A 14,425-nucleotide genomic window follows, 5' to 3' on the forward strand; every position below is an offset into this window, starting at 1 on the left:
CACTCTTGAGCAGAACCAAGTAGCAACACCCAGCATGGAGCGGAGCCCCTCCTGCAAAGCTCCGACTATCAGGGAACCTCCAGGATGCCAGTAGTTGCCCTCCCAGAAATACTGTCTCTGGAGAAATGCTTCAAGCTTGGATGTCATGTTGGACATTTGTCAGTTTTGTTTTTGACTCAGCCAAGAAGACTGCAGGGCGAGCGGGGAGGGGTATGGATAACCAGGCTGGTGAGAAAAAGCAGTTACCCACTGTGGAAAGAGATGCTATCAGAGACCTCTTAGAGAGAAGGGGCAGGAAGGAGGTCACCAAGGCAACTCAACTCCTTTCTTCCAAGCTGTCTAAGAGGGCTGCAGGACCAGCTTCCAGGAAGACAGATGTGAGCTCCTCTTCAGGAAGAGGCTTTAAGAGGCAGCTCCCAAGGCCACAAGAGTTACAGGATTTCGGATAAGCACAAAGGAGGTAGTGATTGCCAAGGCTCAGGGGAAGGGCTGCGACTGCTTTCTGCAGCCTCACAGTCACCGGCTAGTTGGCTTTCTGGGTTAGAGTCTACCCTATGATCAATCAGTGCCAAGAGGTAGAGCTCTGCAAACTCAGCCACTCCAAGGGGGCAGAGAGTTCATACAAAAATAGGAATATTTTCTCGAATAATCAAGCCACATATTTAGGTTCAGTGGAAGGATCCCTGGTGTAACACTATCTTTGATGCAGAGATGGATAACTACGTGCCTCACAGGGAAAAGAGGAGAAAGTCAGGTTTTTAGATAGAACAAAGTATTTCCTCCAAGAACAAGTATTTTAGAATCTGCAAGTAAAGAAACAAACTTTATTTGGAATGGTTATCGGGGAGTGACTGAACACAATGTAAGAGTGACCATAATCAGATTTTGTGCAACATCCTGAAGAAAAGGAAGAAACCAGGTAGCAGTTAGGAAAAGGTGGGGGAAAAAATTTTAATGCTAAATAGTAGTCATTAAGCATAGTGACTAATCTAAAAGCCTGCCATATGCCCAATTCCCTTCTGAGGCTGATAGACTGGCCTCCAGGACTAACGGGAAGAGGAGTTCTAAAGTAGGATCAGGAGATTCTCCTTCCTTGCCAGGAGAAGAGGCTCCTCCATGACTGATGGCAGAATGACAAACATGAAGTCACTACCACTAACTGGGAGAAACAACATCGTTTATCTGAGGAGAAAGCAGGTCTGATCATTCTACTTACATTTTCTGAAGGAAAACCAGAAAATGTCATTTATTCAGAGCAGTGCTTTGCAACTTGGGTGTACAAGAGAATCCTAAGGGGTACTTTAAAACTACAATGATACTTGGGTCCCTGCCTCAGAGATCCTGATCTCCTCAGTCTGGAGTGGGGCACTGGGTCACCGATGTTTAAAAGGCCTTTCAGGCAATTAGACTCGCTGATTTAGACTTTCAAAAAGTCTAAAGGCTTTGAGACGGGAATGTTTGGTGAGTAGAAAGTTGTTCTTTCGAGAAAAGGAAACAATTTAAAAATAGGAAGCAAAAGGTAAAGATAAGAGAACACTTCTTCAGATAGACAGTAACTGGGTCCTCTCCCCATCGCTTTCCAAATACAGCAAGGACTGGTCCGGCCATTTTTATGAATATAAAGTCCTCACAGCTATAGATGAAGCAAGAAGTTTTTGATGTTAAAATGAGGCTGACGTGCCCCCAAAACGCCAAGCTCATCCCAGTTCTGGAAGCTGAGCTGTCAGGTACTAAGAAACGGTTCCCCCAGATTCAGGGGTAATGCAGCTTGGGAGGCTCTGGGGTTGGGTGCAGCTGGCTCTTGAAAACAAAGCCACACATTCTGCGACAGCTAACACCGCACAACCCAATCACGGGGGTTGGTTCTTGGAAATAAAACAGAAAACTCTGCCTCACCTCTCCGCATTCTCCTGGGGCTTCTGCCTGTGATATATAATGATAAGGTAGGCCAAGGTCCAGAGACGGACCACTGTGAAGGCAACAACGTCCTTGCAAGGAGACAGTATGAAATGAGAAAAGTAAGGAGCGGGGCATGAACAAAGCTTGTGGAGGTATGAGGTCTGGACAGATGAACAGGGCTTATTTTCCAAAATTCCCTGAAAAATTTTAAAGAGTAATTTGACAAGAAATAAAGGATACAATCTTTGAAAAGTAGATATTCAACACATAGAACTTGTCACCCCAGAGAATTCTGTGACTGAAAATAGAAACTGGCTCAGGACATGATTTATTAAGAGGACTCCAAGTCTTGGAGAATACCGCTAAGTTTGAGAACACTTCCATGAAAGGCTACTGACTTCTCAAAATGCTTTTTAACATCACTGTCACAGACCCTCCGCTTGGCTCAGCAAGGCACTAGTTCTAGAAATGGTATCTCATTCCTTACTCCCTGCTAAGTGCTAAAAGAGTGATGCCACAGAATATTTTCAAAACTGTCTGTTGAGATAGTGACAATGACAAGGATGCCATGATACAGATGTTGGAAAGATGTGACAACTATAGAGTTTTCCTAAGTCCTATAACAAGGGAGCTGACGATATACACGGGAAAGCATCAAGGTGAAAAACAAAACAAAAACCCAACTAAGTCTAAATAAAAGCTAATACACTTTTAGTTAGGAATAAAGTTTCTGAGGACCTTGCCAGAATAGGCTTGCCTTATTGTTTAGTAGAAAAAGCATTAATTTCCCATACTTGCCCTCTGAATCTTCTATAGCAGAGGCCAACTGTAAAACAGTTACATTTTTTAAGTTAATGTCATCTATCTAGTACACGAACCAGGACATCATCATTGCTAAATTTTCTTAAAATGTCACAGTTAATAGTTTCTGATACATTCAGAAACCTCAGGGTAAATAAAGTTGAACGAATTTCTCCAAATCCATTGTGGAGCCCTCTCTCCACAATAAACTTAATGAATCCAAGGGAGTAAGTCAGCATCCCCAAGTCCCCAAAGGGAAAGTCAGGTCCCCTTCTTCCTTCTGGTGACCTCTTCTACCAATACTTGTCTTGGTCTGCTGTAACTTGGGATATAAAAGCTGCCCTTTTGCGGGAGGGACTTTGCTGCCCTTAATTAGGCACATAGGTTAGAAGGCCACTTCCTGGAGCTCCTCAGAATGATGTCAAGTCCATGAAGAGTACATCCCCACACCCCCAAGGGCTTTCTGCCCTGACAGCTTTCTCTGGGGCCACTTTATCTCCTATGCGAGTCACCACATCTTAGACCAACAGTAGAAGAAGCGCAACATGATGAAATTTAGCACAGGATTTGTGTCTTTCTCTACAAAACATAATTAAAGCCATCTTACTAAAAAGTTATATATATATTTCCTGCTGAGAGAGAGAAAAGTAGATCTAGTTCCAGAAACTACTTGGAAAGGAAACCGAAGAGCTCATCTTTCTGTTCTTATCATTTCCATTAAGCGGTGACCCAGTCTGGACCTGGCACGCGAATCTCCGTTTGGGGGGTGACTTGGATGATCTAACCACGCCCCGTAATTCTGGTCTCGTGTAAGTTTTCTGACGGAAACTAAAACAGATTCCTTTTGCTATGTGCTGTCTTATAAAATCTATTTTATTTTCTTTTGTGTTTAATGAAAAACTTCTCATGAGCCAGAATTCGGAAGTGGCTGTTTACAGCTGTGTTTTATGGAAATCACAGTCAGGGATTAGAAACAGAAGTAAAATTGGTTATATTTGTAGTGGTAACAGGCATAGAAGGGTTTCAACTCTCCAGCGTGTTGTGTTTTAATCCTAATTAGCATTCTCACTTTTTGTAACATTTGTAAATTAGCTCCTGCTCACATTTCCGAGCCTCCAAAACCAAAGTATGGGTTCCTGGGTCCCGATGTGGAACATTCTGGAGTCAGTTTGGTAAAATTTTCAATATATGACTTTCCTCTTATGCTCTCACTTTTTAAAACTAGACAAACATTTGTCCTTTAGCTAGGCATTAAAGTATTTTAAGAGGTCACCACTTACTTCAAGCAAGAATGGAACTTTGGGCGACTAAGAGGACACCAACCAGACTCTTATCACCAGCTACCATGGGATGAAGGAAGGCAGGAGGTAGGCAAACTGTCCATTTTGAGTCTTCTCAAGGAAACTTTTAATCTTGCCATTTCCTTTGTAAAGTCAAAAGTGCCTTTACTGCCAAACTGTTACTCCCTTTTATTTCTCTTACCTGGAGTCAAGGGCCAGCCTCTCCTCAGCAACCTCCAATGGTAATTAGCAACCAGAGGAGGCCTAGAGGGCACATCCAGTCAGATGGGCCCAAGGGGGAAGGAGGAGGAGGAAGAAGACCCACCAACTAGATCAGTGGGTTGAGTGTGGAGTGAGTGAGGGTAAGTGCTCGGTAACCTCCTGCAACCAGAGACTGCTGTTGTAACTCAGCAGGGCCAGTCTTCTCCCAAATGCCAGGCCTGATTTAAGAACTGAACAGGACACATGAGTGGCTCAGTAGCACATGTCCTCAGAAAGTTATGACACACAGACACGGAGAATGGGTGCCCAGCATCACTTTTCTAGGTGACACAGAGACACAGAGAGACAGAAAATGGGTGCCCGGCATCACTTTCCTGGGTGTCATTTTCTAGAGAGGACAAAAAGATTTCTAATTTCAGTTGAAGGAGAGGACTGATTTGGCATGATTTTCTGTTATTGCATCCTAGTGGTTTGGATTGATAGACAAGAGAAAGCTTTAATTCTGACTTGGAGGGATTCCTGAGGTTGGAGACAGTTTAGATTCACATCCTTGCTGAGACTGGGCAGAAATCGACACCAGGGTAAAGGCCAACTCAGGAAGAGCAGCAAGTACAGTTCCAGACCCCGGCATGAGTTCTAACAGGAAGTCGCTGATTACAGCTCCCCTACCTGGCTTGTCAGCAACTCACAGGGGTGACAGACAATAACTCTGTCACTCAGCTCCTCGTATGAAAGGCATTCTTATCCTGAGGATGCTGCACATACTTTTTGATTCAGAATCGGTCCCTACTGGCAGGTCAGGGCACCTGACTCAGGCAACTGTATACTCACCCAAAATGATAAACAAAGCAACAGGTCAAGCTAAAATTAATTCACGAGAACACGTTCTTGAATGTTCATCCTAAATTACACTTCACAAAGTGTTTTCCCATACCTCTAGTTCCTGAGAAGATAGTCTTAAACCTGTTTTTAAAACTGTAATGTGCTGAGAATCACAAGTTTGTTTTTTTAAAAAACAAAATGTGTTCTTTAAGATATGCAAAGAAAACTCTATTAATGCAGCAAATCGTTAGAAATAAAATTTGTGACTCAGTACGCTGCAGCCTCTTTATCAGTGCTCATTAATCATGACTTCTCTTTGATGCCCAATTACTTCATGTACAGTGCTTTCCACCTCTTAAAAATATCACAGCAATAATGCCTACAGAATTCTCAAACACTTCTAAGAAATAAGAATCTAGCGGGATGCATAGTATTTATAAGACGCTAACTCTAGGGTTATTTGGAAACATCTAGATAGTTGCAACATGCTGATTCAGCCAAGGTTTATCCAAAGAAATGTCATTTGGATTATTACCTTTGCAAAAGCATTGTATGGTTACAGCTAAGGTCAAACTACTACTATCAAGGTAAGAGTAATTAAATACATCTCCTAGATAGAGTCCATGTGTTTGATAAATTAGCAAGTCTACTTTCCTCTAACAGCACCATCTGCTGTTGGGCTATGCTAATATTCCTGGGTTAAACTTTTTGTTTTTTTCCTCCAGGTTATTTGGGTCTTTGAAAGCTACTTTGCCTAATGGTGTTAGTAAAGGGTAGATGCTATTAAGGTATCTTACCCATTTAGCTACACCTAGCACATGGCACAAAGAGTAGTATATTAAAGGTCAGATTTTTATACTAACTGCCCCTCCCCCTTTTAACCAAATAGCGAAAGCACCATAACCGGAATTTTATATAGAACAAATCTCTCAGTTCTACTTAACAGCAGAAAGTAACGTTGCAAATCAAGAAGCATGCTGGATGCCAGCAGTACCTTGGAGACGGACAGTTCCTTAGATTTAGACTCGAACAGGTGCTCCAGCCTGGAAGTGTCCACCTTAATAGGTTCCAGTTTTGACCACAGGAATTCTCTGCAGCGGCGGTTGTTTTTACAGGGCCACTCAAAAGGCCGCACTTCATTCCAGAACAGACGGATGGTCTTCTTTTTCTTCGTGAATGCTGGCTGACCCCGGGGTACTTGGGGCCACCCTAAGCCCTGAGGAGCATTGAATACTGGAGGAGGAGCCAATAAATTACCGGGTACTGGAGGGGGAGGCACGCTGTCCAACAGGGGCGGAGGGGGTGGAGGTGGCAAACCCAGAAATGTGGGCGGGGGCGGAGGAGGTGGCCCCGGTGCCTCCGCATGACCCAGGTCCACGTCCAGGACGTCGATGTCATCCTCCTCTCCCAGGTCGGTGAAATCCATGTCTTGGATTCTGAGCTCCCTGGGATTGGCCATGAGCTGGTCCCAGATGTAGTCAGATTCCGTCTTGGGCTGCGCGGATGCTTTCTCTAGGACTTTGTCGTTGGACTCGGCATCGGGGGAGACGGACCCTCTCCCTAGGTCCCCACTGTTGAATTTCTCGGCAAAGGCTTTCACGCTGCCCCGATTGTCCAGGCAGCCAACATCTACCCTCCTGACACTCTCATCCTGGGCCAGAGAGTTGGCCTGCAGGGTGGATAGCCTGCTGGCCAAGCTGGCCACCGCCTCTGCCCCCTGCTCAGTCCCGGCAGGCTCGCCCTCCCCCTTCTCCTCATCATCCGTGGGCTTTCTGTTATGGGCATACAGCATGTCCAGCATGAACCGTTTGTTGGTGAGGATGTCGCCACACTGTTCATTTATACCAGCATCCTGAACACCTGCGGACCATAGACCTGAAAGTACACAGAAGAAAAATGAGAAAGTAGCAAGGTCCTCGATACCATGAGAAAACCAGTTAGGTAACATGTGGGCTTTCCACACAGGGCCACTTCAGAGAAAACACTGAAATAAAGCAATTGAAGAGGAAAGTGGTCATGGCTGACGAGATGCTCTTGACCAGGAAGAGATGCTGCATCAAAGTCCCAATGGCCCACTCTAGGACCCAAGACTCTTGTAGATGTGACACAGCTCATGGCTCCTATCTAGGCTCAAGGGAGAAAATTTCCTCACCTTTCCTTCCCACCCATGACAACTGGTCAGGACCCATCCAGCCACAGGTAAGTAGGGGGCTTCTGTCTTAACTAGACACAGGGAGGCAAGGAAGATGTTCCCTCGCCCACAGAAGGTGTTGGAAAAGCTGTAGAGTTGTTTCTTCCCCTACTCCACATCTGTCCCAGGACAGCTCAAGTGCCTGGAGAAACACAAACTATGCCATTGGTTGCACTTTAAGTTCATGGTCACTAGTATTCAGGGAACCTTTAAAGCTGCCTGGCAGTCTTATCCATGACCTCTCCAGGTGACCTTTCACACCTCTCCTCTCTTCTCTAACCTCCCTTACCTATCTTATCCTCACACAGCATGGCCTTGCTTCCTAGTTCGACAACTTAATAGGCAAAGTCAGAGGAGATCTTCCAGGATCTTCATTCCACCTCCATCTACTCATCTGCACCCAAACTCCAAGCATGGCCTTTCTCCTGTGTTACTGATAAATTGTTCCTCTCTTATCAGGGGTCAACCGCTCCAATGCATGTTTAGAAACCACTCCGGCAATTTCTTGTCTTGCATCTCCCATGCTCCTCCCACTAACCTTTCCTACTGGCACTTGAACATGGTATAATTTCTCCCATCTTAAAACAAAAAACAAACAAACAAACAAAAAACCCAAACCTTAGTGAACTCCACTTACCCTTCCAGCTCTAATGCAACTTTTCTCTTTTCTTTTAAAGCAAAGCTGCTTATAAGAGTTGTTTTGCTTACCATCTCCAATTTCCCTCTCTATTCTCTGTTGAACCCGGTCTCATGAAGGTTTTGCTCCCACTACCTTTCATAGCTACTCCTTTCCAGGGGACTGATGACTTGCCTGTTGCACTAGCCCCAGCTGATCACTCCCTGTTCCTTTATTTATATCTTTCGCTTGGACATTGCTCTTACCTTGTTTGCTTCCTCCTTTCTGGCTGTTCCTTCTCAGTCTCCTGAGCTGTTTCCTCTTTATCTTAACCTTTAAATGTCCTTGGACCCCTTCTCTCCATCTACGTTCACTTTCTTAGTCACCATCTCATCCAGTTTCAGGGCTTTAAATATCACCTTCTGCTCTCGCTCCCACTCCCCTCACCCAACCTACTTCTCCTGCAACTGTTTCCTGTCTCAGAAATGGCAACTTCATCCATCCTTCTGCCAATTCCGAAAACCTCAGAGCCATCCTTGACCTCTCCTTTCATCCCACATATCCAACATAGCAGGATGTCCTGTTAGCTACATCCATGTTACAGCCAGAATGCAACCACTTTTCTCATCGCTCTCCTGCCACGATCGCTCTCCTCCTACGGCACTGCAAGGGTGTCCCCTCGCTGGTCTCAGCTTCCACTCTTACGCCTCTATCGTCAGTTCTTAACACAACAGCCACACGATGTGTTAAAATGTCTGATCATGTCTTTTTGCTCAGAGTCTTCTAATGCTCCATTTCACTGAGACAAAAAGCCAATGACCTTTCAATGTTCACAAGCCTTGTATGATTGCACCCTGATTTTCTTGCATCTCCTACTGCCGCCACTCCCAGACATACATACATGAATCTCCTTAGCTACAGTAGCTCCTTGACATTCCTAGAACTCACCAGGTGTGACCTAACCTCAGGGACTTTCCCCTTCTAGAACAAACTGCATGCAGTTAATCACACAATTTGCTTCTCAACCTCTAGGCCTTTGTCAAATAGTATCTTCTCAGTGAAGTGTTCCCCGGCCACCATATTTAAAATCGTACAACCATCTCTCTCCCCAGTACTGTTTATCATCCTTTCCTGCTTTATTTTTCACCAAGAGCACTTACTGTCTAACTTTCCACGTGTTTTCCTTGCATATTTTATTGCCACCTTTGCTGCATCACTGGAACAATTATAATTATATGTTAAACCATCTTCTTCTTTGCACATAAACTCCATAAGAGCAGAGATTTGGGTATGCTTTGTTCACAATTGTATTCCCAGCATCTGGGATGAATGAATGAATAATGAATGGTCAGGATGTTACTCCTACAGGTTACCTTCCTAAGGGCCAGCATGGCTCTGCGGTGGGCATTTCTGAGAGTGACCTCTGTCAGATATCTGGGGCCTCCATGGATATTTGTGTTGGGAGATGGCAGGAGACCTAGGCCATGGACATGAGCATCAGGAGCTTTCATTTTACCAAAGGAGAATGGCCCGTTTAAACATGCTGGGGGAGGACACGCTGGTCTCTCCCACTTGGCCCTGCCCTGATTTTAAAGGAGGCATTTACTGGAGAAGCACAAAGATTTTCTGTTGTTGCTGTTCTTTCCAGTGTAGATTTGTCCTCTGTGCTTAGCTCTAGCAAGTGGCCTAACCTCACCAAGGGACCAACACCAGAACGAGGAGCTCATGAGCCCTCCTGTAGGTTTCACAAATAAAATACACTTAGGAGATCACCACCACCAAAGAGACAGGAGCACACGATGGAAAAATCTGGTTATTTGGAGTCTCTACAACTAGTCAGACAGTCCCATAAATAGAGAGACTCTTTTGATGCCAGGAGGCTGCAGCAGATAAAGGGCTGAGTCTCTCACCAGATTGCCTCACTTTTTCTCCATTTATTGGAAATTGTTGGCAATTTCTTATTTTGGCAACAGGGAAAAGAATATAATCAGGTAACATTTTAAATGCTGGTTTTCTTGCTTATTTTCTTCATTTGCTTAGGTTTTCTTTATTATTATGTAGTGTGCTTCTACATCCCTAGTAATTTCCTTTGCTCTGAAGTCTACTTTATCTGACATTAATAGAGCTACTCCTGCTTTTCATTATTAATGTTGGCATGTTATACTTTTTCCCAACTTTAAAATTTTTATCTTCCCACACAATTATATTTGAAATGAGTTTTATATAGACGGCATATAGTTGGGTTGGGGTTTTCTACTCTGCAGATCTCAGTCTTTTAAAGTAATTATTAATTGTTAGGGCTTGAGTCTGCCATTTTATTTGTTTTGTTTGTTCCCTTTGTTTTAGTTCCTGTTTCTCCTTTCTTGGTCTTGGTGGGTCACTTGAACATTTTTTAGAATTTCAATTTGATTTATAGTGCTTTGGAGTGCATTGCTTCATGTAATTTTCCTAGCAGTTATTCTAGATATTATATAAGATACACACAACTCATTAGTCTACTGGTATTGGTGCTTTATTCCTTTGAAGTATAGAAACCTTACTTCAATTTAGATCCCTTTACTGTCCTCACTTTTTAAAGATAATTGTCATAAGTATTTCCTATGTGTAAATTGAACATAATGTCAAATATAATTTAAGAAATTCATCAGGAAAAAAGACAGCCTTTTTAATTTGCCCCTATTTTTACCCATTCTGTTGTTCCAAGTCTTCTGTCTTTATTTTCTTTCTCTTCAGAGAATTTTAATACATTCTTTAAGAGTAGATCTGCTAGCAACAAATTCTCTTAGTTATTCTTTAACTGTTTTTATTTTTCTCTTCATTCTTAAAGGTTTCTTTTGCTGGATAAAGAATTCAAGTTGACAAATCTGGTTATTTGGAAGCCACTGGGTGGGATGGCAGGGGTAGGACAGTGACAGACTTTCCAACAGTGCTTGTCTAGGGTAAGGCATGAATTAATAGCCAAAAAAAGATTTTCTTTATGTTAGGCAATCCTTTCCCAATCCTTTGGCTAGGGGAGTAGATTTTATTTGGAGCTTCACCGCCATGTCATTAAATCTGAATGTCCCTAGGAAGTCTGCCTTCTTCTTTCCACCTTTCAGAGTCCTCCTATGATTGGTTGTTTCATTATGCCCAGGGTACTGATATTTTAGTTGAGAGAGGGAGGACCTAGGAACAATGGAGCTTCTTCACCTTAGCCAGACACCTCTTCATTCATTCATTCATCAATAGTTTCTAAGCCCCTCCTATGTTCTGGGCACCCAGCTATGGAGTGAGGACTCACAGTGAACAAGGCAGATACCCCCATCCTCACAAAGCTTACATTCAAGTGGAGACAAAAGACAGTTATACCAGTAAGTACAACAAAGTGTGATGCATGCTACAATAAAGCCTCTCACACTCATGCCATGTAGCAGAACACATAAAGAAAAAGAAAACCACATAACCGGAATAAGTTGGATCTCTTTCAAGCCCTACGAACTCATTTTCAAGTAATAGATACTATCATTGGAAATAAGATTGTAGATTATTTTGATTGCCTTTATAATTTAGTTGAGAACATTCTGAAAAGCAAGAGCTATGCTGAAAGAGCTGCCCTGATTCCACAGCTGCTGATGGTGTCTGTGTGCAGTGGGATTTTTTAGAGACCAATAAGTTACAAGAAATAAACATGATCACCTCTTAATAGCACCGGGCTAAAGCAGAAAAATCACTGCAAAGCCCTAATTCCTGAGTCTATACACTGGAACACCACAAACGTTTGGTAGAAAGTCAGTGGTTCTTCCCTGGGGGCAGAGCCTCCATTTTTGGAAAGTTGGTCTTATTTGGAAGACTGTTGGGCATTCTGATCCAAATAAGTTCTGTTTCCTGGATTATTTTTACTAAGCCAACTTCTTGATACGTTTTAGGCCTACTAAACCTAGTTATGATGAGTAATTCTTGAAGCTATTCATAATAAATATTTTAAGGCCAAACTGATCAAGAAGACTTACCCTCACCCTATACTATGACTATAATTACATTAAATGTGAATAATAACAAGGAGAATTGGGGAGACTAACTGTAATCTGACTTTGAAAGAAATTAAGTCAGTATCAATATGTGAAATACCTCTTAGCACATACATTTTCAACCAGATGCAAGATTCCCAATGTAATAATTCCTAAGATAAAAACTAATAGTATTTCAGTCTTCTTTTTCTACTGCATCAAAATGACTAGCAATATAGACAATAAAATCTAATAATATATTGTAATGAAATATCAACTATTTTAGACTAAGTCATTGATAAACAGTTCTTATGTGAGACGTTATGGCTCCATTCATTCATTCGATTTTTATTCACTCATCCATGCTTCAGAGACAATGTATTCTTAGTCTGTGAACAAACCGGCCATGCATGGCTCATGCTACTGGTTGGCGGGCCTTGTAGAGCCTTCACGCTGCCCTTTGGGCCCAAGATGTAGGCTCTTTGAGTGTTCGTCACTCTGAAGCCGGTGAGGATTTTTACTCAAGAGAGGTGGCTCCCTGACACCCTGACAGCACACAACTTATGGGTAGGAAAACCAACTCCATAATGTCACATGTGAAACATAATTCAAGTGATTATATCGATTATTTACAATTCCTATAACCCCCTGTGGCTCTCTCCCCAAGTCCTTATTGAGAACTAACATTCCATTTGGTCCCTAATTATAAAGTCGCCATTACACAGGTGAACTGAATGAATACCAGGTATAACACCAAAAAGACATAGCTGCATAAGGAAGAGTACATACTTTATACCAAAGAAAAGAGTGGTCCTGAGTATATTGTAGAAAAATTACTTAAATTATGTCTAGTCCAATAGAGCACATCAAACTGATGTCAGCACACCGAGAACTAGCACTTTTTGGAAGTACTCATTTGATTCTTTTTAACAAATTTACTCTAGTCTGAAATGGTCAGTCATAACGGTTTAACACCCTTCACTGAAAAAACTCAAGTGACTAGATAACAACCTGACATGTCTCTGAATTTAAATCAGAAAAAAAGCTATACTTGCTATGAACACTTAGAAGGAAATGAGGAATTTCTCTTTCAGGGCCTACTCTTCGGAAGAGTCCTCTGTTGCCCTCATTCTCGGGCCCTTTTCCCACCTGTGGACATGATGGTGCAGCAGCGGGGCAGAGGGTATGGGGCTCCTCTCTCCGCGGGGCAGGAAGCTGCTGGCTGGCTGACAGTGGAGCCACATTCCTCACCTCCGGACACTGGGTGATACAGCCTGGTGAGTGAGCTGAGCCAGCAGGTCAACTCAGAGGCTGGCAAACCAGGTTCCCCGCCCCAGGGTTCCTTGGAATATGTTTATAAAGAAAAAGGGCTTTATTACCAGTTCCCCTGTCCCTGGAGAGCTTGTCCTCCTTCTCCTCCCTCTCTAATGTGCTGCTGGAAGACGAGATGCTAGAGGCAGAGCAGTTGTCCCTCTCATTCACCTCCTCGTTCCGTCTCTCTTTCTCACTGAGGGAGGATCGCTCTTCCGGCTCCTGCTCCGCTTCGATGTCTGGCCCTACACGGGCAGAAGCCACTTCCTGGCTGGTCTCACTGGCCACCTGCCCCACCTCTGCCTCTGGTTCCGGTCCTGCCTCCGATTCAGGCACAGGATCCCCGGCGCTCGCTGGTGGAAACAACAACGGAGATTACAATCACGACAGGAATTTCTTGGAAGTGTCAAGTGAGGTCTGAGGATGGATGTGAGGTTGATTCCTCTGTGCCGTCCATGGCAGGCAGCATTCTAGAGATGGCTCCCAAGATACTCGTCCTCTGGTGATTCAACATGAATCTAGGCACTGCTGGAAGGGATTGTGCAGCTGATGTTCAAGTCTCAAGTCAACTGACTTTAAAATATGGAGATTATCCATGTGGGCCTGATCCAATCTAGTGAGCCTTTGAAAAGCTGAGTGTTTTCTGATTAGCAGCAGAAAAGGAAGTCAGAGAGATTAGAAGCAGGAGGATTTGACAGGCACTGCTGGCTTTAAAGATGGAGGGGCCCTGTGATAAGGATTGTGAGTAACCTCTAAGAAGCTGAGGGCGACTCCTGACTGACAGAAAACAGAAACAGGGACTTCGCTCTTGCAAGCAGAAGCAGCTGAATTCTGCCAAGAACCTGAAGAACCTGGGGGTAGGTTCTTCTCAGGGCCTTCTGATAAGAGCCCACCCAGCACAACCTTGATCACGGCCTTGTGATACTTAGGGCAAGAACACAGCCGAATCATGCCGGACTTCTGACTTATGGACACTGTGAGATAATAAATGAGTGCCATTTGGAATTGCTATCTTTGTGCTAATTGTTATGCAGCAATGGAAAACCAAAACGTGATCCTTTTGCCTATTCAGGGAAAGAGAAAAGAAACTCCATGGTGATCAAGCTGATAAGCAAGTAGCAGCTCAATGTTTTATCAGTGGCTATACTGAGGAGGCCTGTCTCTCTTTGATTGAATTACGTTTGCTCAGAATGTGAAGTTAGTCCATAATTTTGAAAGCTCTGAAAGAGTCCTTCATGCACAGAACTATTTATAAACCTATCAAGAGGGTATGAGACTTGAGGGTTATACCAAGGTA

At 43.5% G+C, this 14,425-nt stretch overlaps 1 protein-coding gene across 1 annotated transcript in view; it reads right to left on the reverse strand.

Annotated features, from left to right (window-relative positions):
* The window catches only part of FHOD3 (formin homology 2 domain containing 3), a 406,356-nt gene that overhangs the window by 50,957 nt on the left and 340,974 nt on the right, over positions 1-14,425 (reverse strand). The window contains exons 16-17 of the mRNA XM_023532085.1: positions 13,197-13,481; positions 6,019-6,899 (exon numbers count right to left, since the gene is read on the reverse strand). Of these exons, the coding sequence (XP_023387853.1) occupies positions 6,019-6,899; positions 13,197-13,481 (1,166 nt within the window). The remainder of the gene's footprint in view (positions 1-6,018; positions 6,900-13,196; positions 13,482-14,425) is intronic.

Source organism: Pteropus vampyrus, unplaced genomic scaffold (assembly GCF_000151845.1).
Source record: "Pteropus vampyrus isolate Shadow unplaced genomic scaffold, Pvam_2.0 Scaffold3, whole genome shotgun sequence".
Lineage (NCBI taxonomy): Eukaryota > Metazoa > Chordata > Mammalia > Chiroptera > Pteropodidae > Pteropus > Pteropus vampyrus.